The sequence below is a fragment of the Lampris incognitus genome, chromosome 9, assembly GCF_029633865.1.
Source record: "Lampris incognitus isolate fLamInc1 chromosome 9, fLamInc1.hap2, whole genome shotgun sequence".
NCBI classification, from domain to species: domain Eukaryota; kingdom Metazoa; phylum Chordata; class Actinopteri; order Lampriformes; family Lampridae; genus Lampris; species Lampris incognitus.
The window spans coordinates 18,724,623-18,751,464 of NC_079219.1; the positions used below are offsets into that span (position 1 = coordinate 18,724,623).

Sequence of the window (26,842 nt, forward strand, 5' to 3'; positions counted from 1 at the left end):
TACCCAGGTATTGATTGATTGATTGGTTGATTTTGTCTGCACAAAGATTTTACTCAATTTTTTTTATCTGCCTAGGAAGTTTAACATAGACAGACAGAAGAAAAAAAATCATTGTCCATGTCGACACGAGTTTGTTTCTATTCACTTTTATTACTTTTCACAATTTTTCTCATACAACTTTCCCTGTATTGAAGACAACACACACACACACACACACACACACACACACACAGCTAAAATAGAGCAATGGGAAAAAAACCATAAAATATCAGTCATATACACACATACAAAATATATATTAGATCACACATTCATATGCAAAAAAAACATACAAAAAATAATTTTAATAGTTTCATAAACCAGTCAGTTCACATAGCTGCTTAATCTGAAAACACATTCATCTAATTAGTAGTCAGTGTGCCACTTTTCACTCAGAGCCACCAGGTCGACATACAGCAGTGCCGTGAACACGTTCTTCATAACAAATCCACAAGTGACTAACTTCAGCTTGACTGGTGTCAACAGTCACTCCTTAAAGGCATGTTGGTGGCTAAATAAAACATCGCAAATTGGTCTTTGTAATGGTTTCCTTCTGTTCAGCACACACACAAGTGGGAGTTAAGGAGCAGTCAGTGTGAAATAGCAGCTGGCCCAGGGGATCGACCGTCACCGTCAGCCTTCAAGCTGTTTTTCTGGCTCTGCATGTCAGCAAAGGCACATCTGGCAGAGAACTTGTAAAAGACTGATACCCGATACCGTCTACGGGTTTCTAAACTCAACCAACTTACTGGCGAAGAGTCGAGGGTTAGTTTGAGCAAGACAGTGATTTGTTCTAACAAAAAGAAGAAATTAAGAAAGGAAGATAACGAACGGGTAAAAGGCCGTTTGGCTTAGATTAAACATCTACTGGTCAGTAGTTGACAGACTGATTCCTTTCCCCTGTATGGTTTCGATGAGGCTAAAAGAAAATGGCTTCTCACTAATTCCTTCTTTAAAACAACGTGCCAAGAGACGGGAGTCTCCTGTGCAGGGCCAAATCATACCCCATCTCTGGCGGATTCAGTAGTGAAGGATACCGTCACACCACAACCTCTGCATGACCCGTTTGTTTCAGTTCAGCAAAAACCCAGCAGTGCTGATGAACACACCCAGAGTGCCGAAATACAGATGACATGAGACCCGACAAATGACATTTGACCAGGCCAGAGCGTGGTTCATTTCACAACTTCAGGCCTATTACAAAACCACATTTCACATCTTGGAGAACATCATTACAATACACATTAGGGCCAATAAGAGGTCTGACCATGAACTTGGGCTCCTTACACCCCCCCCCAACCCAGCACACACACATTTGCAAAAAGTGAAAAGTGTCTCGTGTACAATTGTAAAAGCATGCAAAAACAAACAAGTCATCATTTTTGAAAAGGTGTTCAGTCAGTGGGGAAAATATAATCGAACGCTACGTGTTAACATTAGGAAGACGCCGCTCATCACTGTGCAGCTCCAGTCTGCGCCACCAGGCTTGCTTTCATGGCTGTGTTCAGTGGGATTGAAGGCGTCTAAACAACCAGCAGATGTCTCTGCTAAATCACTCTGCTGCCGCCCTCCGACAGCTCCTACAGGGTCGTACCATTGCTGGGAAAACCTGTTCTCCTATCAACACTGCACAAGGCTCACACCTAGAGCTATTTAATATATATTCTGCCGTTTTAGTCAAAATTCATACACTTTTAGCATATGGAAGTCTTTCCTTCACAAGCAGAGCAGCTGCATCTTTTCAGTACAAGCACACGTTTTGATTTCGTCTACTCTTCATCATGAGATCTGGTGTCCAGCGCCATTTACATGACAAGTACATTACATAATGTGAGCCGTGTCACCGCTCACCTCCGTGCTGCTTCACGGTTGGGAGGAAAGAGATCTTGTTTTGCTGGTGGATTTGCCCTTTCTCCATTAAAAAAAAGAAAGAAAAAAAGGAGGATAACCTTTACTTTCAGCTTATATCACAGCTACCAAATGTGTGCAGTTTGCAAAATGTGACTTATTTTGCAAACTGCACAATAGGTGTTTGGTTTCATTGAAAAGGGGACACCAATGGGCACGAGTGAAAGCAAACCATAATTTAGTTTGTTTTAGTCGTCCTGCTGACGACTTGTAACTTCCACACAGGTCAGTCTATTCGTTCATTTAAACAATCATTATTAGTTCATTAGTAATATCCCTGTTTCCAGAGTCCAACTGGTACTATACAGTCCATTAAATGGACTTATTTCAACAGCTGCCGCCCCACCTAAAGAAATTTAATATCGATTCATTTCAGTGGACAGTTTGGATGGGTAGCTGTCTGGGGATAAACTGAAATAAAATAAAGAGAAATAAAAATAAAATTGCTTATGCACGTTTGCGCCCACACAGAGACACACACCGAAATATCAATGGGCATGGTGAGCACTGCAGGCACACAAGCCCTCTCTCCTCTACGCACTGCCTTTTGTTGTGTTCACACAAGGCTGCTTTGTGTACCACCAGTGTGAATGCATGTGTGTATGTGTGTGGGAGAGAGGGAAAAGTATGTGCATATTTGCTTGCCAGTGCAAGTTTATGCACGCACGTATGTGACTACGCATGCACGTGTTAGCATGGAGTGTGCATGCCCCTGTGTTTGTGGCTCATGTGTTTCCGTGCGTTAGTGAGTCTGTCTCTGCTGGCAGAGGTCCCAACGTTAGCCAGGACAGATCAGTGAAAGGAGAGTAAGAGGGTTCGCATTCTCTCTTTATGAAGTGGCATTGTTGTTGAGACGGGCATGCTGGTATTTAGACAGGGATGGAGAAATGGAGGGAGAGAGGGAGAGAGAGAGCGATAGAGAGAGATGCAAGTGGTGGTCGCAGAGATGGTCCCCTCATTTTATGTTTCTCTCTCCAGTCTTATCTGCTGAACTTGTAGTACTGGCTACACCCAGTCTCACTTTTTCAGCATGTTAATGGCACATATATCGCATCATATATATCATATACGTCCAATGGCATTGGTTCCACTCCTACATCCTGTTGTGTCGTAATTGTTGTTTCCCTCCCCTGCGTTCACGTCACTTTTTCCTCTGTCCTGTCATAGAAAAATAAATAATACGAAGGCGTCCTGTTTTGAGTTTACTGAATGCCCTTTAGGGGTTTGTTTGCGAGGAACACTGTGGACTCAGGGTCCGGGGGTGGATGATGGTGAAAGAGGAGAGGCGTTTTCAGTCACCCTTAATGTTGTTGTTAGAGTGAGCAGCCTGGCACTGGGACGAGTCCACAGAAGGAGAGGAGGACGAAGAAAAATGTTTGGCAGTGGCCGAGAGGTCCTTGGGTTTGTGTTTCTGATGCAGGGTGATTGCGGACAGAATGCTGATGATGTGCACATGGAAGTACATGGAACTGGGAAAGAGAAGGAAAAAGAAAGACTTTGGAAACTTTGGTAGTCATGTGACCTGAAGTGATTAGCACGAGAAAAGTGAAGTCGGAAATCAGCAAACACTTCGACTTATGTTATAATAGGCAATACACACACACACACACACAATTATATATATATATATATATATATATATATATATATATATATTATACACATATAATCCAGTGATTCAAGTAAATTCTTTGAGACAGTACAAGCCTGTTTCATGCCATAAGCAATCATCGGCTGTCAACAATAACACAACAATAAGATTGACAGCTGATGTTTGCTTATGGCATGAAACAGGCTTGTACTGTCTCAAAGAATTTACTTGACTCACGGGATTATTTTGCCCCTTATTTGTTGAGCACGTTCCCTACCATTCAGTGTTTCTTTTAACAAACTTATATATATATATATCCATCCATCCATTATCCAAGCTGCTTATCCCAACCAGAGTCGCGGGATGTGGGGGGCCTATCCCACCAGTCACTGGGCAGCAGGCGGGGAGACACCCTGTACAGGCCACCAGGCCATCACAGGGCCCACCCACACACACACACACACATTCACACCTAGGAATAAATTTAGTACGGCCGATTCACCTGACCTATATGTCTTTGGACTGTGGGAGGAAACTGGAGCACCCAGAGGAAACTCACGCAGACACGGGGAGAACATGCAAACTCCACACAGAGGACGACCCGGGACAACCCACCAAGGTTGGACTACCCTGGGGCTCGAACCCAGGACCTTCTTGCTGTGAGGCGACCGTGCTAACCACTGCGCCACCCATATTATATATATATATATACATATACATATATATATATATATATATATATATATATATACTTCTTTTCTTCTCATATATATGAGAGAAGAAACGAAGTAGATTATTATGGATCTCCTTCAGTTCTCCAGCCCTAATTGAATATTGCTCTGTTTTGACATTAGCTATATTGTAGCTCCATTGAGACCTCTAGTAAAAACAATACAGTGCACTGAAAAGCAGTAAGAAAAAGTGCTGTGTTGTGATGTGTGGATAGAGCTACTGTGAATCTATCTGTAAAACTCAACAACAGATTTACTCGACATGCCTTCAACTGCAAACAACATTTGGTCCCTTCCTCTGGGTGGATAACAGTCAGCTCAGTGGTATATTAACAGCCTGCAGAGGAATTTTGTAGCAATATGCCATCTAGGTTGTATGTCTGATTATGGGATGTTTTTGTAAAGAATTAAGAGTGCATAAATATGGGCCAGCTCAAAATTGTTCTCGCTAGCCTGATTTTAAAAAGAACTCTCAAAATGCTAGTAAAAGGTGGGGGGTATAATTTTTGAACACTGATCATTTCCAGGTGACAGCGGGACTGAAACTGTTAATCAAATGAAAGAGGGAAGCAGTGGATGAGAAGTACAAAGAGGGAGAAAGAGAGGACATGCGTGTCTTGCAGACAAACTTGAAAAATTGGTTGTTAGCTTCGAAAAATTGGTTGTCAGCTTCAAGGAAAGTGGACACTTTTAGGAAGAAGAAGACAAAGAGGGTATTCTGCTGCAATTAATTTAAATTTGTTGAGGCTCTATTTAGCAAAGAGGAGGGTGGCAGCCTTGGAGCAACTTAAGAGTGAGTAGACCACACAAGGAAAGCTGCATACAGATAAGAAAAAGAGAGTTAGGACTGCAACCAGACAGATATTTCATATACTGGAACTGAAATGACAGACCACTGAATGGATGTTAGCCTTCCTGATTGGAAACTGGAAATATGGTAAGGCGAGACAACGCTCCAGAGCTGCAGCCATTATGGAGTACCCCATCAGCTCTATACAAGCACGGTGGGGAAGTTAACATTTTTGGGGACGCTTATCTAATTAGCATGGATAGTTCCAGCTCGCAGCTTAGGATGTTTACCAGTAACTTGACAGCACAGACTGTGAAGTTACTGAGGGAGAACGTGGGCAATTAGCGCAGTAGTGCATAAAGCCCAACTTCTGGTGTTTTTCCAAGTGTTTAGAGCAAAGAAGAATGACTTGACACCCAATTTAAAAGGCAAATTGGGGCGTCTGGGTTGCGTAGTGGTGTATTCGGTTGACTGCCAGTACAGGCATCGCCAGTTCGAGTCACCGTGTTACCTCCAGCTTGGCCGGGCGTCCCTACAGACACAATTAATTGGCCGTGTCTGCAGGTGGGAAGCCGGATGTGGGTATGTGTCCTGGTCGCCGCACTGGCACCTCCTCTGGTCGGTCGGGGCACCTGTTTGGGGGGGCAACTGAGGGAATAGCATGATCCTCCCACGCGCTACGTCCCCCTGGTGAAAGGCCTCACTGTCAGGTGAAAAGAAGTAGCTGGTGACTCCACATGTATCGGAGGAGGCATGTGGTGGTCTGCAGCCCTCCCCGGATTGGCAGAGGGGGTGGAGCAGAGACCGGGACAGCTTGGAAAATAAGGTAATTGGCTAAGTACAATTGGGGAGTAAAAGGGGGGGGGGATAAAAAAAAAAGCAAAGTGTAAGTGAAAAGATGTTCGTGTTGTGTTCTTCTACCTTGTTAACCTTTCGATTCCTTACCTCATAACCTTTTGAGTGAAACCTTTGATTTCTTCAGAGTTCCCGGTATTTTAAACAATTTGGTCAAAGCAAATTTGCCTATGGCTCTCACGGCTACTTCAGATCAGCCGGTGGTTGTGGATGAGTAAAGAGTATTCAAGGCAGGGCTACAAGTTTCATAAGGTTTGGGTTGATAAGAGATGATTCACTGGTGTTCAATTTGTTTGTAGCACTTTCAATAACTTGGCAGTCATTAAGTATAGAATAGATGAATGATGGCCTTTGGAAAACATTCACCCATCACCTAAACCAGTGTTCAAATCTAGCCAGGACTAACCCAATCGCTCTTCCGTCACTTTCCTAAACCATGCTTAGTTTACCGCAAACTGTTGCCTATCTGCGCAAGTCTGTACAAGCGCACATACAAACTCATCCTGACACTCCTCTCTTTCACTCACTTTGACTTGTAGTTGAACAGTTGCATTGCTGTGTTGTGCAAGCGGGTGTTGGGTGCATGCTGGGTGAATAATGGGTGGGTTTTGGGAAGATGTTAGTCATGCAGTTGTTTAGCACAGATCGGTCACACAGGTTGTTTCACAGACACTGGAATACATGTTTTGGGGCCAACTCGCTGAAACACCACTGAATAAGGGTACCAACTTGATAGATCTAGTACCTAGCCCACAATCACAAACTCACTGCATTAGATATCAAGTGAAACCTGCGGCATGCAAAACAGGCCAAATGATTTATCATAGTGTAGCCTGATGATGCTCCAAGCCAGGTTTCTGTCTGCTCACTCAACCTGGAGCATGGTAAACAGAGTTGTACTGTGTATAGCCTACTGTTTAATGAGGGCTTATGGAAATCAGTCCGGAGGTGACAATCGAGATTTGTGCACTGGTTCTGTCACTACTCATCATCAACGTTTGTGCTGAGGGCAAATACAAATAAGAGGCAGATATGACACACCTGTAATAGACCAACGTAGGTTCTACTGCCAGCAGTAGAAAAGGCATGACAGTGTAGCAGATAGCTAGCTGAGTGGCTGCCCATGTTATGATGTCATAGAACAGTTTCACCTCTCTGGAAAACAGGAAGTGGTGGCGGAATGATTTGCGTACCTGATGAGAGAACGAGAAAGAGAGAGAGAGAGAGAGAGAGAGAGACAGGAGGGAGGGAGGGGGGGTTATGATTTAGGAACTCTCTGAAAGGCAATTAAACCAGATAAAAGGAAATTGTTATAACACTGGCCAGTTAATTATAGTAATAAAACACAGTAGCTTTGAACTAAACTGTTAATATTACAACTGACCCTACTTAACCTAAAACAATGCAACTGTAATTCCCTGTATTCACCTATTTTAAACTATTGTGTGATGTGCCAATTTTGTCTGGGTCTTTGATGCATAAAGTAAACAATGTCTTACATTCATAGTTTTCAAACAGGAATTAGCCTCACATGTCATCTGATTTAGCACGTAACTGAATTCATGTGACTCAAGTGCTTTTCCTATTGGCCGAAAGTAAAATCCATTTCCAGATGTAAGCTGGTTTTAGTTGGAGTTTCACTGTGGGTGCCAAAGAGACGAGTACTCACAGCGCGTGCTGCCATAGTGATGGGGATAGCAGTTATGAAAGTGAAGTAGTATCCTGGATAAACACCATGCCACAAAGCAGACAGGACAAAAGTCAACGCCACACGATAACGGGGGGCCCGGTCATAACACACACTGAGAGAGGCAAGGAGAGGAGATGTGTTTTCTCAGATTACAGAAGTGAGTTTATTCAACAAAGTTCACACTTGGATATAAAATATGTAGGTAGCACTGAGTCCTGTTATCTAGGATAGCACAAAGCAATCGGGTCTTTTCTACTGTTTCAAGTGGGGAAGGTGGAGATGAGGTGGAAGAGAATAGTAGAGAGAGAATGTGGGGGGGGGCACAGTTGAGTAGAAGAGAAAGGAGATGTCTTGATGCATGCTCAATAACCCAGGTAAGAAAATCAAGGAAGGTTGAATCAGTTCATCTGGACACAACGTTTATTGAGAGAAACATTTCAACACTCATCTCAGCGACCTCTTCAGTCTCAACTGACTGCAGGTATCACCCTCCTTTTAACAAAACAGCTGCATAACGACCGAAACCAACGACCAGTTTCATATGCAAATATGGGCGTGACCATTAACTAGACTTACAATGGCCATGTGTACTATTCACAGAGGATTTGGGAATGTTTGAAATCACAGCATTGTAAGATGGTGACAGATGTACTTTTTTAGCGCCCCCCCCCCCCCGGTTCAAGGACGGTCGTTCACTAAACCGAGAAAGGAGGGGGCCTAAGAGTACATGTCACCATCTTACAATGCTGTGATTGCAAACATTCCCAAATCCTCTGTGAACTAGTAAATATGGCCATTGAAACTCTAATAATGGTCATGGCAATATTTTCATATGAAACTGGTTGTTGATTTCGGTCATTACGCAGCTATATTGTTTATAAGGGGAAGGGATACCTGCAGTCAGTTGAGACTGAAGAGGTCACTGAGATGAGTGATGAAATGTATCTGTCAATAAACGTTATGCCCAGATGAACTGATTCAACTTTCTTTGAAGGGAAAGGAGAAGTCATGAATGTTGATAATGATGAACGATGATAAGACATTTCTAATAGTGTGTGTGTGTGTGTGTGTGTGTGTGTGTGTGTGTGTGTGTGTGTGTGTGTGTGTGTGTGTGTGTGTGTGTGTGTGTGTGTGTGTGTGCGTGCTCGCAAGTGGAAGTTCATCTTACGTTTTGAGCCAAACGCCCGTTTGAATATTCCAGTTGTCAATGAATGTTTTAAAGCTGGTTGCTGTCTGAAAAAGATGGGTGGCAGCATTCATAAGAAACAATCCATTTCAAAAGTGACAGAGGCGTCACCATCCGCAGCCACTCTAGTTTAGGGTAGACATTCTTTCCTCAGAGTACAATACTTAGTCACAATGACTTAATTAAAAGGATATCAAAATAGTGTCCCTAATCACCAATGCCTCAAGATTTTAAACATTCATTCATTCATTCATTATCCAAGCCGCTTATCCCAATCGGGGTTGCGGAACACTGGAGCCTATCCCAGCAGTCACTGGGTGGCAGGCAGGGGAGACACCCTGGACAGGCCACCGAACCATCACAGAGCCGACACACAAACACACTCACACACACACCTAGGGACAATTTAGTAATGCCGATTCACCTGACCTACATGTCTTTAGACTGTGGGAGGAAACCGGAGCACCCGGAGGAAACCCACGCAGACACGGGGAGAACATGCAAACTCCACGCACAGGATGACCCGGGACGACCCCCCAAGGTTAGACTACCCCGAGGCTCGAACCCAGGACCTTCTTGCTGTGAGGCGACCGTGCTAACCACTGTGCCGCCCTGATTTTAAACAGATATAGATACAGATAGATTTTAAACAGATATCCAAAAATCCTGAAACGTGAATTCACATTGTTAAATACGACACGAAACATACAATTCTCTTTCTGTTTAACTAGTTAAAAATTATGTGCATGAGGAGACTGGTTTTTATTTTTTAATGTACCTCAATCCCCCAGATGTTGAGGTTGCAGATGAGGTCCCAGGATGCCTTTCCGTTCTCATCAATCCCCATAAAACCATAACCTGCAGCGTTGTTGATGGCATCAGCTGGCAGAAAAGAGGAAGCAGGTACAAACCAAACTGTCCTTTTATTGTCAACAGCTCTCATGTGTTCCTTATGTCACTCCCCTTCAAAACTATGACAGGAATGTCTATTTGGTACCCCGCCTTGTTCCTAGTTTCCTGTTGGATGGGGTTGCCAGGCGTGCTTTGTAGCACGATGGATACAATCAACTCTCGTGACTTGTGTCACTCGCTGATCTAGTTAGAACAACCCTTAAACTAGGTTACATTCCAAGCACACAATTTATCCCAACCCATCAGTTAAGCGGTGCTCACCTAGAGTCCATGCAAAATAGAATTTGGGCCTTGCTGCTTGTATGGAGAAGAAAGCGTAGGTGAGCCTGGTGAGGAAGGGGGCATGGCTGACAAAGTGGGAGTCGACATTATATGTGATCGGCAAGGACCTGGTTACAGTGAGGAAGAACAGCATGCAGCAGCAGCAGACCAGCAGCTTGCGACAGACTGCACTCTAAGGAGAAATGAGGTTATAACTCATGGGTTCCTAAACAACAATTCGAGATGGATTTCGGTTAAGTTGTACTATCATCATAATAAATTTAAGTGGTATACCAAAGGCGATGGCAAGGCAGCCTTGTCGTAACTGCTCTGTCCGTTGCAGGTCCCTGAGTGCTGTCTGAGCCGTCTGAGGATGTGTTTTCCCTCTACGAAGTCAATAAAGTCCTTGTAGTTACTGCAGGGCCCCACCAAAACACTCAGGAAGTTCAGGTTGTAGCTCAGGTACTCGATGAGAGAGGGCCTCTCGCTGTGGAATGAACAAACACTCAAACTCACTGAAAACTAAAGACAACTGATTTGTTGTGAGTAGAGCTATGAGCAAACACTTAAGGTTAAGTTAAATACGATGTCTCCAAAAAGCATGCCATGGTTTACACCTGGTATTAACATGCATCTTGGGTGATCCGATCACAAGTGGACAGCTCAAAGTACGTCAGTTCACACCTGGCATTAGAATGCATCTCGACTGACCACTTGTGATTGGATCTCACTTCCCCGCTCTAGTATATGCAAATAAACTGGTAAATCGCTGCGGTAGGAGGGCGTGGTTTAGCCTCGGCTGCAAGCAGAGAGAGGGGGCGTGGCTGACAGAGGAGCAGACGCGGTCTGTCAAACTAACTGACTGTGGGCATCTGGGTAGCATAGCGGTCTATTCCGTTACCTACCAACACAGGTATCACCCGTTCGAATCCCCGTGTTACCTCCGGTTTGGTCGGGCCCACCTACAGACACAATTGGCTGTCTGTGGGTGGGAAGCCGGATGTGGGTATGTGTCCTGGTCACTGCACTAGTGCACTACATCTGGCCGGTTGGGGCACCTGTTCGGGGGGGAGGGGGAACTGGGGGAATAGCGTGATCCTCCCATGCGCTACGTCCCCCTGGCGAAACTCCTCACTGTCAGGTGTAAAGAAGCGCCTGGTGACTCCACATGTATCGGAGGGGGCATGTGGTAGTCTGCAGCCCTCCCTGGATCGGCAGAGGGGGTGGAGCAGTGACCAGGATGGCTTAAAAGAGTGGGGTAAATGGCCAGGTACAATTGGGGAGAAAAAGGGAAGTATATATAAACTACCATCCGGTCGTGATGCCACCGTGTTGTTTATAAGGGTGGGGATACCTGCAGTCAGATTGAAGAGGTCACTTAGATGAGTGATGAAATGTTTCCCTCAAAAAACGTTGCGTCCAGATGAACTTTACAGGTGAACTGGATTATTGAGCATACATCAAGACATTTCAATAGTCAACTTTCTGCCACCCAAATTTCCATATTCAAAAAACACACAAGAGCTGAGCCAGCTCAGCGTTTTGGCGTTTTTTGTTGTTTCTTGGGGGGGGGGGCAATAGAGGTCAGCATTCGGGAGAAAATTAGAATACCCTTCTAAAGCAACCAAGGTTGGGTCATCCGGTAGCGTAGCGGTCTATTCCGTCACCTACCAACACGGGGATCGCCGGTTCGAATCCCCGTGTTACCTCCGGCTTGGTCGGGTGTCCCCACAGACACAATTGGCCATGTCTGCGGGTGGGAAGCCGGATGTGGGTATGTGTCCTGGTCGCTGCACTAGCGCCTCCTTTGCTCAGTTGGGGCGCCTGTTCAGGGGGAGGGGGAACTGGAGGGAATCAATCAAGTTGCATTTTATATAGCGCTTTTCTAGCTGCAACAGCCACTCAAAGCGCTTTACATTTCTGGTCAAATCTGAATTTCAGAAACCTGTTACAATAGAACACAAGCCGTTTTCTGTACAATCACTACCTATTTCATATGCATAAAGCCACTGAAATGTGATTTACAACGATTAACTTATCCACACGTGTATTACAAAAAAATTTGACATGGGCCGTTTGAGACTATTGACATTAAGCAGACCAGTGACAGACCTTAGTCGGTATGCAGATAATGGATTGTCGACAGCAGTGGAATGGTCCCCAGAAACTACCAAGTTATTTTCCTGCACCTAACATGACCATTTCCAGTATTACCACGTTGGAATGAATCACAGCCTCTGAATAGCACACAGGCTTTGCACAGTAACACGGCCGAATGGGTCTCTATGTTAACTGTTCCAATAGATTTAATCATTTCAGCGCATGCCAGGCTAACCACGTGCATAAAAATCGGTTGTCACTCAACAAGTCAAACAGACTGATGAATGGATGACGTTCCTGACTAGTGAGCCACTATTGCAGCAGTGTTGTCAACCAGCACTTGCTACCATCAACGTTACCGTTGGCCTAACATGATATTTAACATCCCGTGAATTTAAATATCATTCATAATTGCTTGATTTTCTAGTAACCAAAAGCTGTGGGATGACTATTAATCTTAACAATACGACTGATTATTTCTCCCAAATTTGCTGATTACACTGCGGCCGTATCCACATGTCACTTTTTCTTGCATAGTGGCCGGGCAGCTTGCTCACATACACAAACTCTACGGCCTGTGTCGTTTAAAAACACAAGGCGAAACAAATAACATGATCATAGCAATAGCATGATCTTCTACGTCCCCCTGGTGAAACTCATCACTGTCAGGTGAAAAGAAGCAGCTGGCGACTCCACATGTATCAGAGGAGGCATGCGGTAGTCTGCAGCTCTCCCCGGGTTGGCAAAGGGGGTGGAGCAGTAACCGGGATGGCTCGGAGAGCGGTGTGATTGGCCAGGTACAATTGGGAAGGAAAAGGGGGGGGGGGGCAACCAAGGTTTCCAAAGAGCAAAACCTAAGCAATGAGAAACATTATAACACTGAAACTTGTATGAGTTTTCTTTTCAGAAATGACATGCACAGTACAGGTTGTTTTATCTCCAACTAGTGTAAAAAAAAATTAAATCTTTAATTAAATTAAATCAAATTAAATCATGTCTGTCATGTTCTTCAACATGCAAACTATTCACAATGGTTGCAAATCCTCATCACCGTCTTTGGTGGCTGGAGAAAAAGAAAAGGATTTGGATCCAGATGCAGTTCATTCATTCATTCTTTCACAAAACACATGCAAACACACACACATTAGGTCCTGATCAATAAACGATCCCTTGCTGACCTGCAAATTCCATACTGACAAGGTTTTATGAGTTTAAGCCACAAAATGAAACACCTTAAAGAAGAATGTGTAGTTCCTGGGTACGACTTAACCACAGCAAATACTTACTGTACAGCTAGACGTCTCTGGTCAGGGGTAAGTTCCTTGGGCTTTTTACACACGCCTGGGGGGGAAAGCATGAAAAGTCGTCACTAAGTTACCCTTTCAAACATATATCTCCATTGGATAGAAGACAAAATGATTAGATTAATCTGTTATCCATTCATTCATCCCTCTTGCACAATCCAAAAGCCTGTCCATCTAATCACCCCATCCTGTCTTCGTTCTCTCTTTCTCTCAGATGACTTCCTGTCTTATCGGCAATCTGAGCAGCACGTGACATCTGGGGCCATTGAATTTGAAACATCCTAAATCTTTGCATAACTGGGATGGTTGGGATGGTTGTATGCGTTGCCGTTTCTTACCAATTACAATATGGTATGTGCCTCTCTTGTCTTTCTTACCATCGTGTAGCTGGAAAGCCAGTGTGGTGATCTTCTGCGTTACTATCATCAGAGGTCTGGGGGAAGAGAATAACATTTTTATGAATATAGACCTCGAGAGCAAGTAGAGAAATCATAAATGCCAGTGGGAAATACATATTCCTCTAACCACATTTAGATAATATCGGGGTTTTGTAGCAAAAAATTCTCTCTCTCTTTCTATTTATATTTATTGAACAACTGTCCCAGTAAATGGGTGTTAAAAGGTCCTGGACACAGAGGACAGAAGAGACAGGAAAGTCTCATACTGTAAGTCTGAACAGAGAACGTGGTCTAGTTTCACCTCTCTCTGCTCTAGTTTCATTCACAAATAGAGACCTCTCTGTCTTAGGAGTGTGTGTGTGTGTGTGTGTGTGTGTCTGTGTGTGTGTCTGTGTGTGTGTCTGTGTGTGTGTCTGTGTGTGTGTGTGTGTCACCCTCTCTCTCTCTCTCTGTCTCTCTCTCTCACTGGTTCTATCACACACACACATGCAGGTTTGTGTGTGTGAGAGGGCTCCATTGTGTGCACAGCATCCCCTGCCCAGGCAGAGAGGCCGGCCGTGTGGCTGGCAGTGCCAGGTCAATAAAGGGTTGGCGGTTGGCATCAGAGCAACATTTTCAGGGTTCCAGGCTGAATATGTGCACTCCACTGCACTTTACCACAGATCCCTCTTAAGCCTATCTCAGTGTTTGTCTAACATTTTGTGCTGGCTCGCAAGTTTTCAAAATATTTTCTCACAACCAAACCTAGTTTTGTCAGTTACTGATTACTTCACCAAAAGTGTACTTCTTTTGCAAAGATGCACAGGAATTCATAGACCCACTCACTCACTCACTCACTCACTCACTCACTCACTCACTCACTCACTCACTCACTCACTCACTCACTAACTCACTCATGCTTAGCTAGCCTATACCTAAGTGCAATTCTGAGAGGATTGAAAAGGAAGAAATTTGAAAGAAAAAGAAAGAAAACATATTATGAAAAACATGGAATAGTTTAAGGTACAACATAAAGTTGAACAACTCAGTGTTCAGCCCCCTGCGAGTCCCCTTCACATGGACCATACTCACTCCCACTGCATCTGTGGCTGGAGAGGGGGGGGAATGAAGATGTTCAAAACTTAAACTTTATATTTTTCTCTAAAGCTATGAGGTTTCTTGACTGACTGAGCCTAGCTAGGCATGTGGAAAGATAATTGGAGCGAGCATGGATCACAAAAACACTCGAGCCAGGATGCTTTCAGAGCCCATCAGGCAGCCACTTGTTGGAAGTGGGAGACATTCATCAGCAGTCTGAGTGGTTTTTACCTTCACTTGATGTACTACTGAGTCCTTCATGATGACGGTTTCAAGACCAGAGATTGCGAGGCAACTAGTCATCATTTCTCGGACAGCGACTATAGTCCCAGGTACAATAGGGGCAACAACAAATGGGATGCGCCTGACCCCAAGCCCCAACATGGATGAATATAAAATGTTCCCTTCAGTGCTTGTTATATGAACATACCTCACCAGTCACTCAAACACACACACACACACACACACACACACACACACACACACACACACACACACCTGTATACTAAGCTAGATGTGAAATGATTGAAAAAAATTATTTCAATTGTTTCCTGCAGTGAAAGCAAAACCACATACAAACAACATCACCGTGATTCGCCACCATTCACCTATCCACTGTAAAAGCCACGAAAACCATTTGTTTTCCAATTTAATATTTAATCCATCTGAGGCTGACTCAGGGGCCTGGCTGCTCGTCACGAGAACCACAGAGTTGAACTGAGCTGCCAGCTGTTTCAATTTCCTTAATTCACTTGTACAAATTTGAAAAGTGGTTCCTCGGTGGGTTTTTGAACATTTTCAACAATGAGAACTCAGCAGTGTCAGTTGTTAACAGCTAACGTGCCAACTGTGGATAAAAACGCCATCGCCACTTAATCAAATTTGAATATTGAATCTATGTTCAAAATGTAATGTACAAATTTATTTTTTTTGGAGGGGGTGGAATTTTCCCCCCTTTCTTCTCCTCAATTGCATTTGGCCAATTAGCCCACTCTCCGAGCTGTCGCGGTCGCCTCACCGCTCCCCTGCAGACTACCACATGCTTCCTCCGATACATGTGGAGTCGCCAGCCGCTTATTTTCACCTGACAGTGAGGCGTTTCACCAGGAGGACATAGCGTGTGGGAGGTCACGCTTTTTCCCCCAGTTCCCCCTCCCCCTTGAACAGGCGCCCCGACCGACCAGAGCAGGTGCTAGTGCAGCGACCAGGACACCACAGGAATGGCCAATTGACTTTTCGCAAAGTCCCGCCCCCCTTAGTTACTGTTGCTATGCCCGTCACGCATTTCAGAACTATCCAGGAAGTAGCCGGAAAACACCAAAACATGAAGGAAGAAATCAGCGCATTGTGTGGGTAAAAGTAACAGTAATAATATGTTAGCTGTATTAGCTATCAATAATAGCTAGTAGCAAGCTTAGCTTGGAGCAGGCAGGTATTTTTGTTGATTTTGGATGGATTAAGCTGGCCATGGGGTCTGCTATACTGCGAAATCTATTGCCGACATTGCGCTTCTTGCATTCTGGGTTTCAGGAAGGGAAAGAAAATTACACCCCCTCCAAACTTTTCAGATATCTAGTATCCGATTTGCAGATCCCATAAGCACACCGTTTCAGCATTTTGTTGTGTGTTTGAAAGCTTGACGGACCGTTGCTAAGGTAGGATTGGACAAGCACCATTCTGGAGCGGTACTTTGCGAAAGGTCAATTGTGTCTGTAGGGTTGCCAGACCAAGCCAGAGGTAACACAGGGATTCGAACCAATGATCGCCATGTTGGTATGCAATGGAATAGACCGCTACGCTACCCGGATGCCCATAATGTAAAAATTTCATCTAAACCACTGGAACAGATCAATAACCACAGTCACCAGATAGTGTCAGCTAAATGGCTGGGAGGTTCAACAAAGGTATAAGGCTATTATTCTCACCTACTAACCACCATTTCAAAACAGTGTTATCACCCTGCCTGCTACAGTTATTTTGATGCATGCCATCAAAATAAATGTAGAATACTACTGGTGGCTATTTCACATAGCAGGTTTGAAAGCTAGCCAGATAACTTCAAAATCAAGTGGTGCCCAACATAAACAATGTCCCGTAAATCTGACCACGAACGAATCTCCAAAAAAATGCATTCCTCAATATAGCAATGGATGAGAATACATTTTTGAAACAGAAAGTCAAACCTTTTGGCTGTCAATTTGAAATAAATCATTTCTGACACAAATTATGGCCAAAGAAACAATTTTGACCTTTTTCGTGAGCTTGATCCAATTACTTCCAAAACTTCACTGGCTCATCTAGAGATCATTGCCCATCTTTCCTGAGAATGTCACATCATTTGCTGCATGCAGCCAGCCAGACACACGAACTAATGGTACCAAAAACAATGACCCAGGGGCAGGGTAATGACATGAACTGTCTAACACATATGACCACATCATATTCTTAGACCTCCATATCAAGTTTGGTTTCACAACTTCAAAATAAATACCACCAGGATGTAACAGATCCCTTTTCACTGTTATCCAGCAAACTCACTAATCCTTTTCTGTGTACCCCAATGGAGTATTTTGCCCCCCTTTTGTCACCCCAATTGTACTTGACAAATTACCCCTCTTCCAAGCTGTCCCAGTCGCTGCTCCACCCCCTCTGCTGATCCGCGGAGGGCTGCAGACTACCACATGCCTTCTCTGATACATGTGGAGTTGCCAGCCGCTTCTTTTCACCTGACAGTGAGGAGTTTCACGAGGCGGATATAGCATGTGGCAGGATCACGCTATTCCTCCCAGATGCCCTTCCCCGAACAAGCGCCCCAACCAACCAGAGGAGGCACTATTGCAGCGACCAGGACACATACCCACATCTGGCTTCCCATCCGTAGACACGGCCAGTTGTGTCAGTAGGGACACCTGACCAAGCCGGAGGTAACACGGGGATTCGAACTGCCGATCCCCATGTTGGTAGGCAACGGAATAGACCACTACGCCACCCAGATAGCCCCCCAATGGAGCATTTGGCTTTGTTTCAAAATTTGCTTGCAAAATACTGCCATTTTGCAGATACAGTTTTGTTTTGGGAATGAAAAACGCATGAATTATGAATGCTTAATTGCAAAATAATTGTGCATCATTCAATCAAAGAGAAAAACACCGATGGGGGAAGTGGCAACTCTTTCAAAAGTGATACTACTACGACTGTAATAAACACAGCAGGTGAATGCTAACAAGCAGAGTGGGATCAGTTATATAGCCTGGCAGTAATAACTGCTCACGGCCCAAAGCCTTGCGTTTTAATCAGTGGGTGATATTTACACAGGGCTGTGGTGCTGGTGACTGTTTGAGCAGGTAGGGCACCTGTTAGGAAACATTTAAGTGATAACACAACTTTAAACACACTGCAAAGAGGTGTGACAGGGAAAGAAAAAAGAAAAGGGGGGGGACTAAAATAATTAAAAAGATAATTGATTGGTCTTTTTCTTACCCGGAGAAATCTGTGGACAGTATTCCATAGTTGAAGATAAAGACTCGACTGACCTGACACACTGTCAGATAGCCCATAGCCATCACCATTGAATATCTGTATGAAGAACACAAAATAAGGCAAACCCATCAGATATGTCACCAACAAGATGACTATGTGATATTTATGGACAGGATCAGACAGCACAGATATGCGATGGCACCTGCGGATTTGGACCATTAGCCCAGCCGAGATACTAATTCAAAAAGGTTACACAAATGTGTTTGACTTAACTGCAATGAAAATCAAGATGCATTAGCCTATTCCACCATGCAGTTCCTGGACTGGAAAAAAAAATGAACCCTCATATTTCTCTTTTGCACTGTAGGTCAAATGATGGCGTCACCCAGATGCCATCTTTAATCTCATGGTCCAAAGCAGGTAAAATATGCTTTAATCATCTTAAATGAATACCAGAATAAGAGGGCACAGAGAAAGGCTGACCTTCTGGTTTGTCGATTCAAGCTCACTAATGTCTTGCAACATACTGGCTTCACAACTGATTAGGAAGAATACACTACCGTTCAAAAGTTTGGGATCACCCAAACAATTTTGTGTTTTCCATGAAAAGTCACACTTATTCACCACCATATGTTGTGAAATGAATAGAAAATAGAGTCAAGACATTGACAAGGTTAGAAATAATGATTTGTATTTGAAATAAGATTTTTTTTACATCAAACTTTGCTTTCGTCAAAGAATCCTCCATTTGCAGCAATTACAGCATTGCAGACCTTTGGCATTCTAGCTGTTAATTTGTTGAGGTAATCTGGAGAAATTGCACCCCACGCTTCCAGAAGCAGCTCCCACAAGTTGGATTGGTTGGATGGGCACTTCTTTGAGCAGATTGAGTTTCTGGAGCATCACATTTGTGGGGTCAATTAAACGCTCAAAATGGCCAGAAAAAGAGAACTTTCATCTGAAACTCGACGGTCTATTCTTGTTCTTAGAAATGAAGGCTATTCCATGCGAGAAATTGCTAAGAAATTGAAGATTTCCTACACCGGTGTGTACTACTCCCTTCAGAGGACAGCACAAACAGGCTCTAACCAGAGTAGAAAAAGAAGTGGGAGGCCGCGTTGCACAACTGAGCAAGAAGATAAGTACATTAGAGTCTCTAGTTTGAGAAACAGACGCCTCACAGGTCCCCAACTGGCATCTTCATTAAATAGTACCTGTTAGAGCCTGTTTGTGCTGTCCTCTGAAGGGAGTAGTACACACCGGTGTAGGAAATCTTCAATTTCTTAGCAATTTCTCGCATGGAATAGCCTTCATTTCTAAGAACAAGAATAGACTGTCGAGTTTCAGATGAAAGTTCTCTTTTTCTGGCCATTTTGAGCGTTTAATTGACCCCACAAATGTGATGCTCCAGAAACTCAATCTGCTCAAAGAAGTGCCCATCCAACCAATCCAACTTGTGGGAGCTGCTTCTGGAAGCGTGGGGTGCAATTTCTCCAGATTACCTCAACAAATTAACAGCTAGAATGCCAAAGGTCTGCAATGCTGTAATTGCTGCAAATGGAGGATTCTTTGACGAAAGCAAAGTTTGATGTAAAAAAAATCTTATTTCAAATACAAATCATTATTTCTAACCTTGTCAATGTCTTGACTCTATTTTCTATTCATTTCACAACATATGGTGGTGAATAAGTGTGACTTTTCATGGAAAACACAAAATTGTTTGGGTGATCCCAAACTTTTGAACGGTAGTGTATATATATAAAAACATATATATATATATATAAACATATATATATATATATATATATATATATATATATATATAAACATATATATGTATGTATGTACGTGCTTGCATTGCATTTAAACTTTACCCATGATGGTCTTTTACCTGTCGGTGGTGAAGTGCTGTGTGATGTATGTTTAACCTGGGGGACAGTTTACACTCTGCACAATCTGTCCACCTGTACAAAACAATTCGAGCTTTTTATCTTTTTATCAGAAAAGTCTCTCCACTAGAGCAGCAACACCCTGGAAACTCAGCCAACCACATACTGAAGTCATTCTAATTAAAAAGTAGAAAAAGCCACTACGACACAGATAAGCCAGCATGTTTGCCCATACACTGTACAATCACACACAAAGCAAACGTGAATACGTGTGTACATGTATAACAAGTACACACAGTTTTTCAAAGTATAGCAATACACGCGGTGCACATTTCTGCTGGTGTGAAGACTCACAACCACATAAGCAATTCACGCATGCACGCATGCACACACAAGTGTACACAGTTCATCTAATAATCAACAGCTGCAGTATCTAATGAACTAGCCTAGCTACCATTGGCCTGACACGCTTTGTAGGTTTCATGTTTTCAGCCAAGGTATTTCAGTCCACTCCACAGCCCTGCTCCTGTGTTAACATTCGAGACCGTTGAGCAGATTGTATTCTTTGTATATGTCTATCCATGTGTGTAAATTTGTGTCAGTGTGCATGCTACTGAGTAGAAAAGACCAAGGTATGAATAAAAAGTATTCGAGAATTTTGCAGGCACAAAGTAGCAGAAAGTAGTATTTCGGGGGTAAGGGGGTTTCAAAACAGCAGTTTAAACTTTTCAAAAAAAGTTACAAAGATAGTGTTTTCGGGTACCCGGTGGCTCACCTGGTAGAACGTGTACCACATAAGGCTGAGTCCTTACCGCAGCAGCCTGGGTTCGAATCCGGCCCGGGCCCTTTGCTGTATGTCTCTCTCTCTCTCCCCTGCCTTTCCTGTCTCTCTCTCTCTCTCGACTATCGCTATCAAATAAAGGTGGAAAAAATGCCAAAAAATAATCTTAAAAAAGGTAGTGTCTTCACCATTATTACTGTCTGTGTAAGCCTAATAAGCCGCCTAAGACATAAGTTTCTTTCCCGAGCTTGTTGGACAAGTTTATCTTGAAGACAGTGACAAACTAGTATTGCACCACCAGCCAGACCCTCTAGAAACAACACCCAGTTGTGTTGTCATCATCTTGTCCACAGGAAGAAAGGCAAACAGGTCGATCTTGTCCAGAGAAATAACCACTGTAGCAACTCCAAAACTATGAACTGCAGTCAAATATTCTTCATCCTTACCAAGTGTCCTGTCAAGCTAGTATTAAAAGAACTTAATGAGATTTCCTTGCATTTAAAAAAAACTATATCACAGAGCATTTCATAGTGTATGAACAAATCCCAGAGTCCTCCCATGCTAGAATAACATAACCATCACCTACCCAGCATTAAAAACAAAACAACAACATATAAACACATCTAGGATAAATTAGTTACTCCATTCGATCACGCTCAACACCCACCTGTGTATGTTTCTGATGTCAGTTTTCATAATGATGAAGTAGCTTGCAAGCACCAGGATCAGGATATGGGCTGAGTACCTGGAGGAGAGGACACACGCTGTCATTGTCATGCATTGTAAAGGCCCCAACCTCAATTACATTCAGCGAAACACGTCTCATCATCCAGGCCTTTTTCTTTTCTTTTTTTAATGAGCAAAAATATACAGAGGACACTTTAAACTGAATAGAGGACTGAATTTTAACTCTTTTTTTTTTAAACACTGCCTCACATGATGTCCTACCAGCCAAAGCAGAAGATGAGAAAGGAAATGCCAAACAGAGTGGCCACAGCATGTCTGACCAGGGGACTGGCATGGCTGGGGCTGAGGTAGAGACGAAACCAAAAGGCAGCGCCGAGGGCAAACACCTGGCAGGCTAAAAAATTCACCTGTAGGAGATCAGAAAAATAATATGAGAAGGAGCAAAGGGGAGGTGAGGAGAGGGGAGGTGAGAGACAGGTTTACAACTTGCAACAGGTTTACAACTTGCAACCTTAGGCATGATAATTATGCTGCGTTTATAAACACAGTAGGATGTCAAGCAGAGTCAAGTTAATTGTATGACCCGGCAGTGGGGGATCTTGGGGGGGGGTGAATGGCGTTTGAATACCCTTAAAGAAGCAAAGACTTGTCATGGGGGGTGGACTCAAATGTAACTAAGGCATAAACAAATGTAACTAAGGCTAAAAGGCCAACACATGTTGGCCTTTTAGCATTGGAGATGATTTCTCATGACAAAAAAGAGAAGGGGGGGCTTGAATGTAATTCACATGAATAGTTCCGCTGTACTAAGGTAGCTTTCTTTGAAAAGTTCCCCTTTTAAAATATAGTCCGACAACAACAACGGACTAGAAGCAAGTCCTATCGCACTAAAGTGAGAGTGAGCCGGCGGAGACGGGACCAGATGTGTCGACTCAAATGCATGGGAGATGACAACGGCGGCGTTGACAACAGCACGGTGTTGTTTTTTAAAGAGACCCGCATGAGAAAATAACGACTTTCTCACAAGGATCTCCAGCTTTGGCCACTTTGCACGCAAAAACTCACCTGGTCCAGAGGAAACCCAAAGAACTGGCTGACAGGTAACAACCATTTGGATCCAGTTGTTTTAAACGCAGCGTCCGCTCGGTCGCCCATCCTGCATTCTCATCTGTTTTGTTTAGACTGTCGGTATTTCTCCACCGGCCTCTCGCTCTCGCTCTCTCCCTCTCTCGCTCGCTCTCTCTCTGGCTCTCTCGCTCGCTCTCTCCCCCCGGGCGACTAGAAATACATCACCAGCGTCTTCTCGCCATGCGCCAACGAGAAGCAGTCGTGTAATTGTCAGAGGGGGTTCACGATGAGCCAAACCAGTCCGGGGTTTCGATGAGAGTCGGTTCCTATTCGTTCAGCATGACAGCCGTGTCAGGAGGGCCCGCCCTTATTTAAAACTCGCAGAATTACCACCACGTAAAAACTTTGTTACAGTTCGCAAAAGAAGAAGAGAAAACCCTTGTTTTTAAGATCTCCAGCCATAAGCCATAGGTAATACTCTGCGGCGTTATTCTGTGGGCAGAGTATGTGCAGACAACGGACACGTTGACAGCGTCGCAGAATTATATGACATGGGCGTAGCTACGAGGGTTGGGGTCTCAGTGGAACCGAGCAGAAGTTACCTGACAATCGCTCGTACATACGTTCACATTTGTTCTTATTTTTTAGCCCTGAAGTTTGTCTCAGAGACCAAAACTGAGCCTGGGTAACCCCCGACTTTAGACAACAATTGGCCAACATTGATGTCTTTGCAAGCCGGGGTGATTACTGGTTGCGAGATGTAGACCATAGATGTTAAGGGGAAGGAATCATGCTTTGCTTATACGCCTGTCAAGACAAACTTGAGAGCTAAAAAAAAATGCCATGGGTGTGTAAGAACAACTTTGTAAGTACGAACGATTGATGAATGAGGCCCACTGTCGCTGCCAAATGATGGTTTTAAATCGGAAATAATCCATTTGGCAACCCTTCCACAACAAGTTTTAATTTACTGCAAAGTATGTTGTATCGATAGTAAAAATGTCCACCTTTTGTGGGGGGCAAAGACCCACCCACCCGTGGGGGGAAAGACCCACCCAGACCCACCCACCCCTTTCAGTCGCACTTTACTACAACAGTGTTTAAAAAGTGGCTCCCAGAGTAGAATAAGACAAAATAAAATAGAAGAACACCCCACAAGAACAGGCAGCGGGATGAGATAGAGCAGGAAAACAGGATTACATATAGATAGATGTAAAATAATTTACAAGACATCAAAATTATCCTCATCATTTCTGATAAAAAGAAAAATGTGTTACAGACCTGACCTATGTTTTGAATAATAATCAATAAAATCTTAAAGGAAGCTCTGAAGATAACAGGCAGCCAGTAAAATCGTGCAAGAATCAGAGTAATGTGTGTACATTTCTTTGTACGAGTTAAAAACCTAGCAGCTTTATTTTGAACAAGCTGGTGGCAAACGAAAGACTTTCAACCGATTCCAAGAGGAAACAGTCATAGTAATCCAAACAGGTCATGATAAAGGAGTGAATAAAAGTTTTCAAGATTTTAGTGGCTTGTGATTTTCCTGTGCTGGAAGAAGCATGTCTGCACAAATGCTTAAACATGATTGTTCAAGATTACATTACAGTCAAAAACCAGACTGACATTTGTACAATGCCAGGAAATTATGGGATAATGGGTCAATTGATATCTAATTAGAAAACTAGAACTGCCAGGACCTATGATAAGAGTTTCCAAAACTTTGAGAAACAAAACTTTGAGACATCCAATTTGGAAGGTTCTGAAAATGGAAAGAGAGAAATTTTGAGATTATTTCTGTCTATTATGTGGCCTGAAAAAAGTTTTTGAATCTAACACAGACCTCTGAGGGACTTTGCGGAGCATCTGAGAGCAGGAAGACATAGTAGTCTCCAATATCAACACAAAAAGTCCTGTGTAGAAGATAAGACTCAAGCCAGTTTAAAGATGAAACAGAGATGCCTAGTTTTTAGGATCATCAAGAAGGATTTCATGATCAACAGGACTAAATGCAGACACAACTGAAATCTAGGAAACTGGCATTTTTCCTGCATCTGTTGCTAAAATAATGTCGTTAATTGCTTTAAAGAATGCAAAGTTTCTGTACAGGGGCTAGTACTAAAACCCAAATAATAGCTAATTAGAGAACTAGAACTGCCAGGACCTATGATAAGAGTTTCCAAAACTTTGAGAAACAAAACTTTGAGACATCCAATTTGGAAGGTTCTGAAAATGGAAAGAGAGAAATTTTGAGATTATTTCTGTCTATTATGTGGCCTGAAAAAAGTTTTTGAATCTAACACAGACCTCTGAGGGACTTTGCGGAGCATCTGAGAGCAGGAAGACATAGTAGTCTCCAATATCAACACAAAAAGTCCTGTGTAGAAGATAAGACTCAAGCCAGTTTAAAGATGAAACAGAGATGCCAAGTTTTTAGGATCATCAAGAAAGATTTCATGATCAACAGGACTGAATGCAGACACAACTGAAATCTAGGAAACTGGCATTTTTCCTGCATCTGTTGCTAAAATAATGTTGTTAATTGCTTTAAAGAATGCAAAGTTTCTGTACAGGGGCTACTACTAAAACCCAAATAAACTTCTCAAAGAGGAGATTTTCATTCATAAAAGCAATCAGCTGATCTGCCACTTCTATGACTTTAGGGAGAAAATCAATTTTGGGACTGACCTATATTTGTTTAAATTATCCATCTATTATGTAAATAGGCCAAATTATTCTGATTGATAAAATCATCTGGGTTAACCCAGCCACTGAGGATGCACAAGCCAGTGCATTCTTAGCACTGGTCCCAAGCCCAGATAAATGGGGACGCCTCCTTTGCCAAGTCAAATATGCAGATCATAAATAAGATTTCCATACCGGATCGGTCGAGACCCGGGTTACCAACAACCACCACCAGTACTGTTAGCCAGCAAGGTGCCGGTGGAAATTATGCTACTGTTGGGTGAAGGAGAAGGAGAGGGGGAAAGCATGTCCAGATGCAGCGAGAGAGGAGGAAGGGTAGGAGTGTGGAGGTGAGAGTCAGAACTTTTAATGTTGACACTATGACTGGTAAAGGGAGAGAGCTGGCTGATATGATGGAAAGATGAAAGGTAGGTATGCTGTGTGTGCAAGAGACCAGGTGGAGGGGGGAGGGTAAGGCCAGGAGCATCAGATTTGAGTTCAAACCTTCTACCATGGTGTGAATGGGAGGAGAAATGGGGTAGGGGTAATTCTGAAGGAAGAGTATGTCAAGAGTGTGCTGGAGGTGAAGAGAGTGTCAGACAGAGTGATCAGTATGAAGGTAGAAATCGAATGTGTATTGATGAATGTTATCAGCGCATATGCCCCGCAAGTTGGGTGTGAGATAAAAGAGAAAGAAGAATTCTGGAGTGAGTTGGATGAAGTGGTGGAGAGTGTACCTAAGGAGGAAAGAGTGGTGATTGGAGCGGACTTCAATGGGCATGTTGGTGAAGGGAACAGAGGTGATGAGGAGGTGATGGGTAGGTATAGTGTCAAGGAGAGAAATGTGGAAGGACAGATGGTGGTGGATTTTGCGAAAAGGATGGAAATGGCTGTGGTGAATACATATTTCAAGAAGAGGGAGGAACACAGGGTGGCGTACAAGAGTGGAGGAAAGTGCACACAGGTGGACTATATGTTAGGGATTGGGGACTGCAAAGTGGTGACAGGGGTGAACATAGCTAGGCAGCATCGGATGGTGGTCTGTAGGATGACTTTGGAGACCAAGAAGAGGAAGCGAGTGACGGCAGAGCCAAACATCAAATGGTGGAAGTTGAAGAAGGAAGACTGTTGTGTGGAGTTCAGGGAGAAGTTAAGACAGGCACTGGGTGGTAGTGAAGAGTTGCTGGGCAAGCACTGCAGAAATAGTGAGGGAGACAGCCAGGAAGGTACTTGATGTGTCATCAGGACAGAGGAAGGAAGATGAGAAAGTACAGCAAAGCATACAGAGAAAGAGGTTGGTAAAGAAGAAGTGGGATAGTTACAGAGATGAAGAAAGTAGACAGGAGTACAAAGAGATGCAGTGTAAAGCAAAGACAGAGGTGGCAAAGGCAAAGGAGAAGGCATTTGATG

At 43.5% G+C, this 26,842-nt stretch overlaps 1 protein-coding gene across 1 annotated transcript; it reads right to left on the reverse strand.

Annotated features, from left to right (window-relative positions):
• Positions 1-2,944: 2,944 nt before the first annotated feature.
• mboat1 (membrane bound O-acyltransferase domain containing 1) lies at positions 2,945-22,898 on the reverse strand. The gene is made up of 13 exons (XM_056286258.1): positions 22,745-22,898; positions 21,941-22,086; positions 21,660-21,737; positions 18,323-18,418; positions 13,745-13,800; positions 13,350-13,404; positions 10,258-10,450; positions 9,964-10,156; positions 9,569-9,672; positions 8,773-8,837; positions 7,584-7,716; positions 6,956-7,107; positions 2,945-3,416 (listed from the first exon to the last, which is right to left on the reverse strand). The coding sequence occupies exons 1-13, from the start codon at positions 22,832-22,834 to the stop codon at positions 3,239-3,241; spliced, it is 1,539 nt and encodes a 512-aa protein (XP_056142233.1). The 5' UTR covers positions 22,835-22,898; the 3' UTR covers positions 2,945-3,238.
• Positions 22,899-26,842: the final 3,944 nt, after the last annotated feature.

Coding starts and splice junctions, on each gene's coding strand:
- mboat1 (XM_056286258.1), bottom strand. CDS start 22,834: ATGGGCGACCGAGCGGACGCTGCGTTTAAAACAACTGGATCCAAATGG. Junction 7,717..8,772: donor ACGGGCGTTTGGCTCAAAAC/GTAAGATGAACT, acceptor TGCCTCTCTCAG/TGTGTGTTATGACCGGGCCC. Junction 3,417..6,955: donor CCTACGTTGGTCTATTACAG/GTGTGTCATATC, acceptor TCTCTTTCCCAG/TTCCATGTACTTCCATGTGC.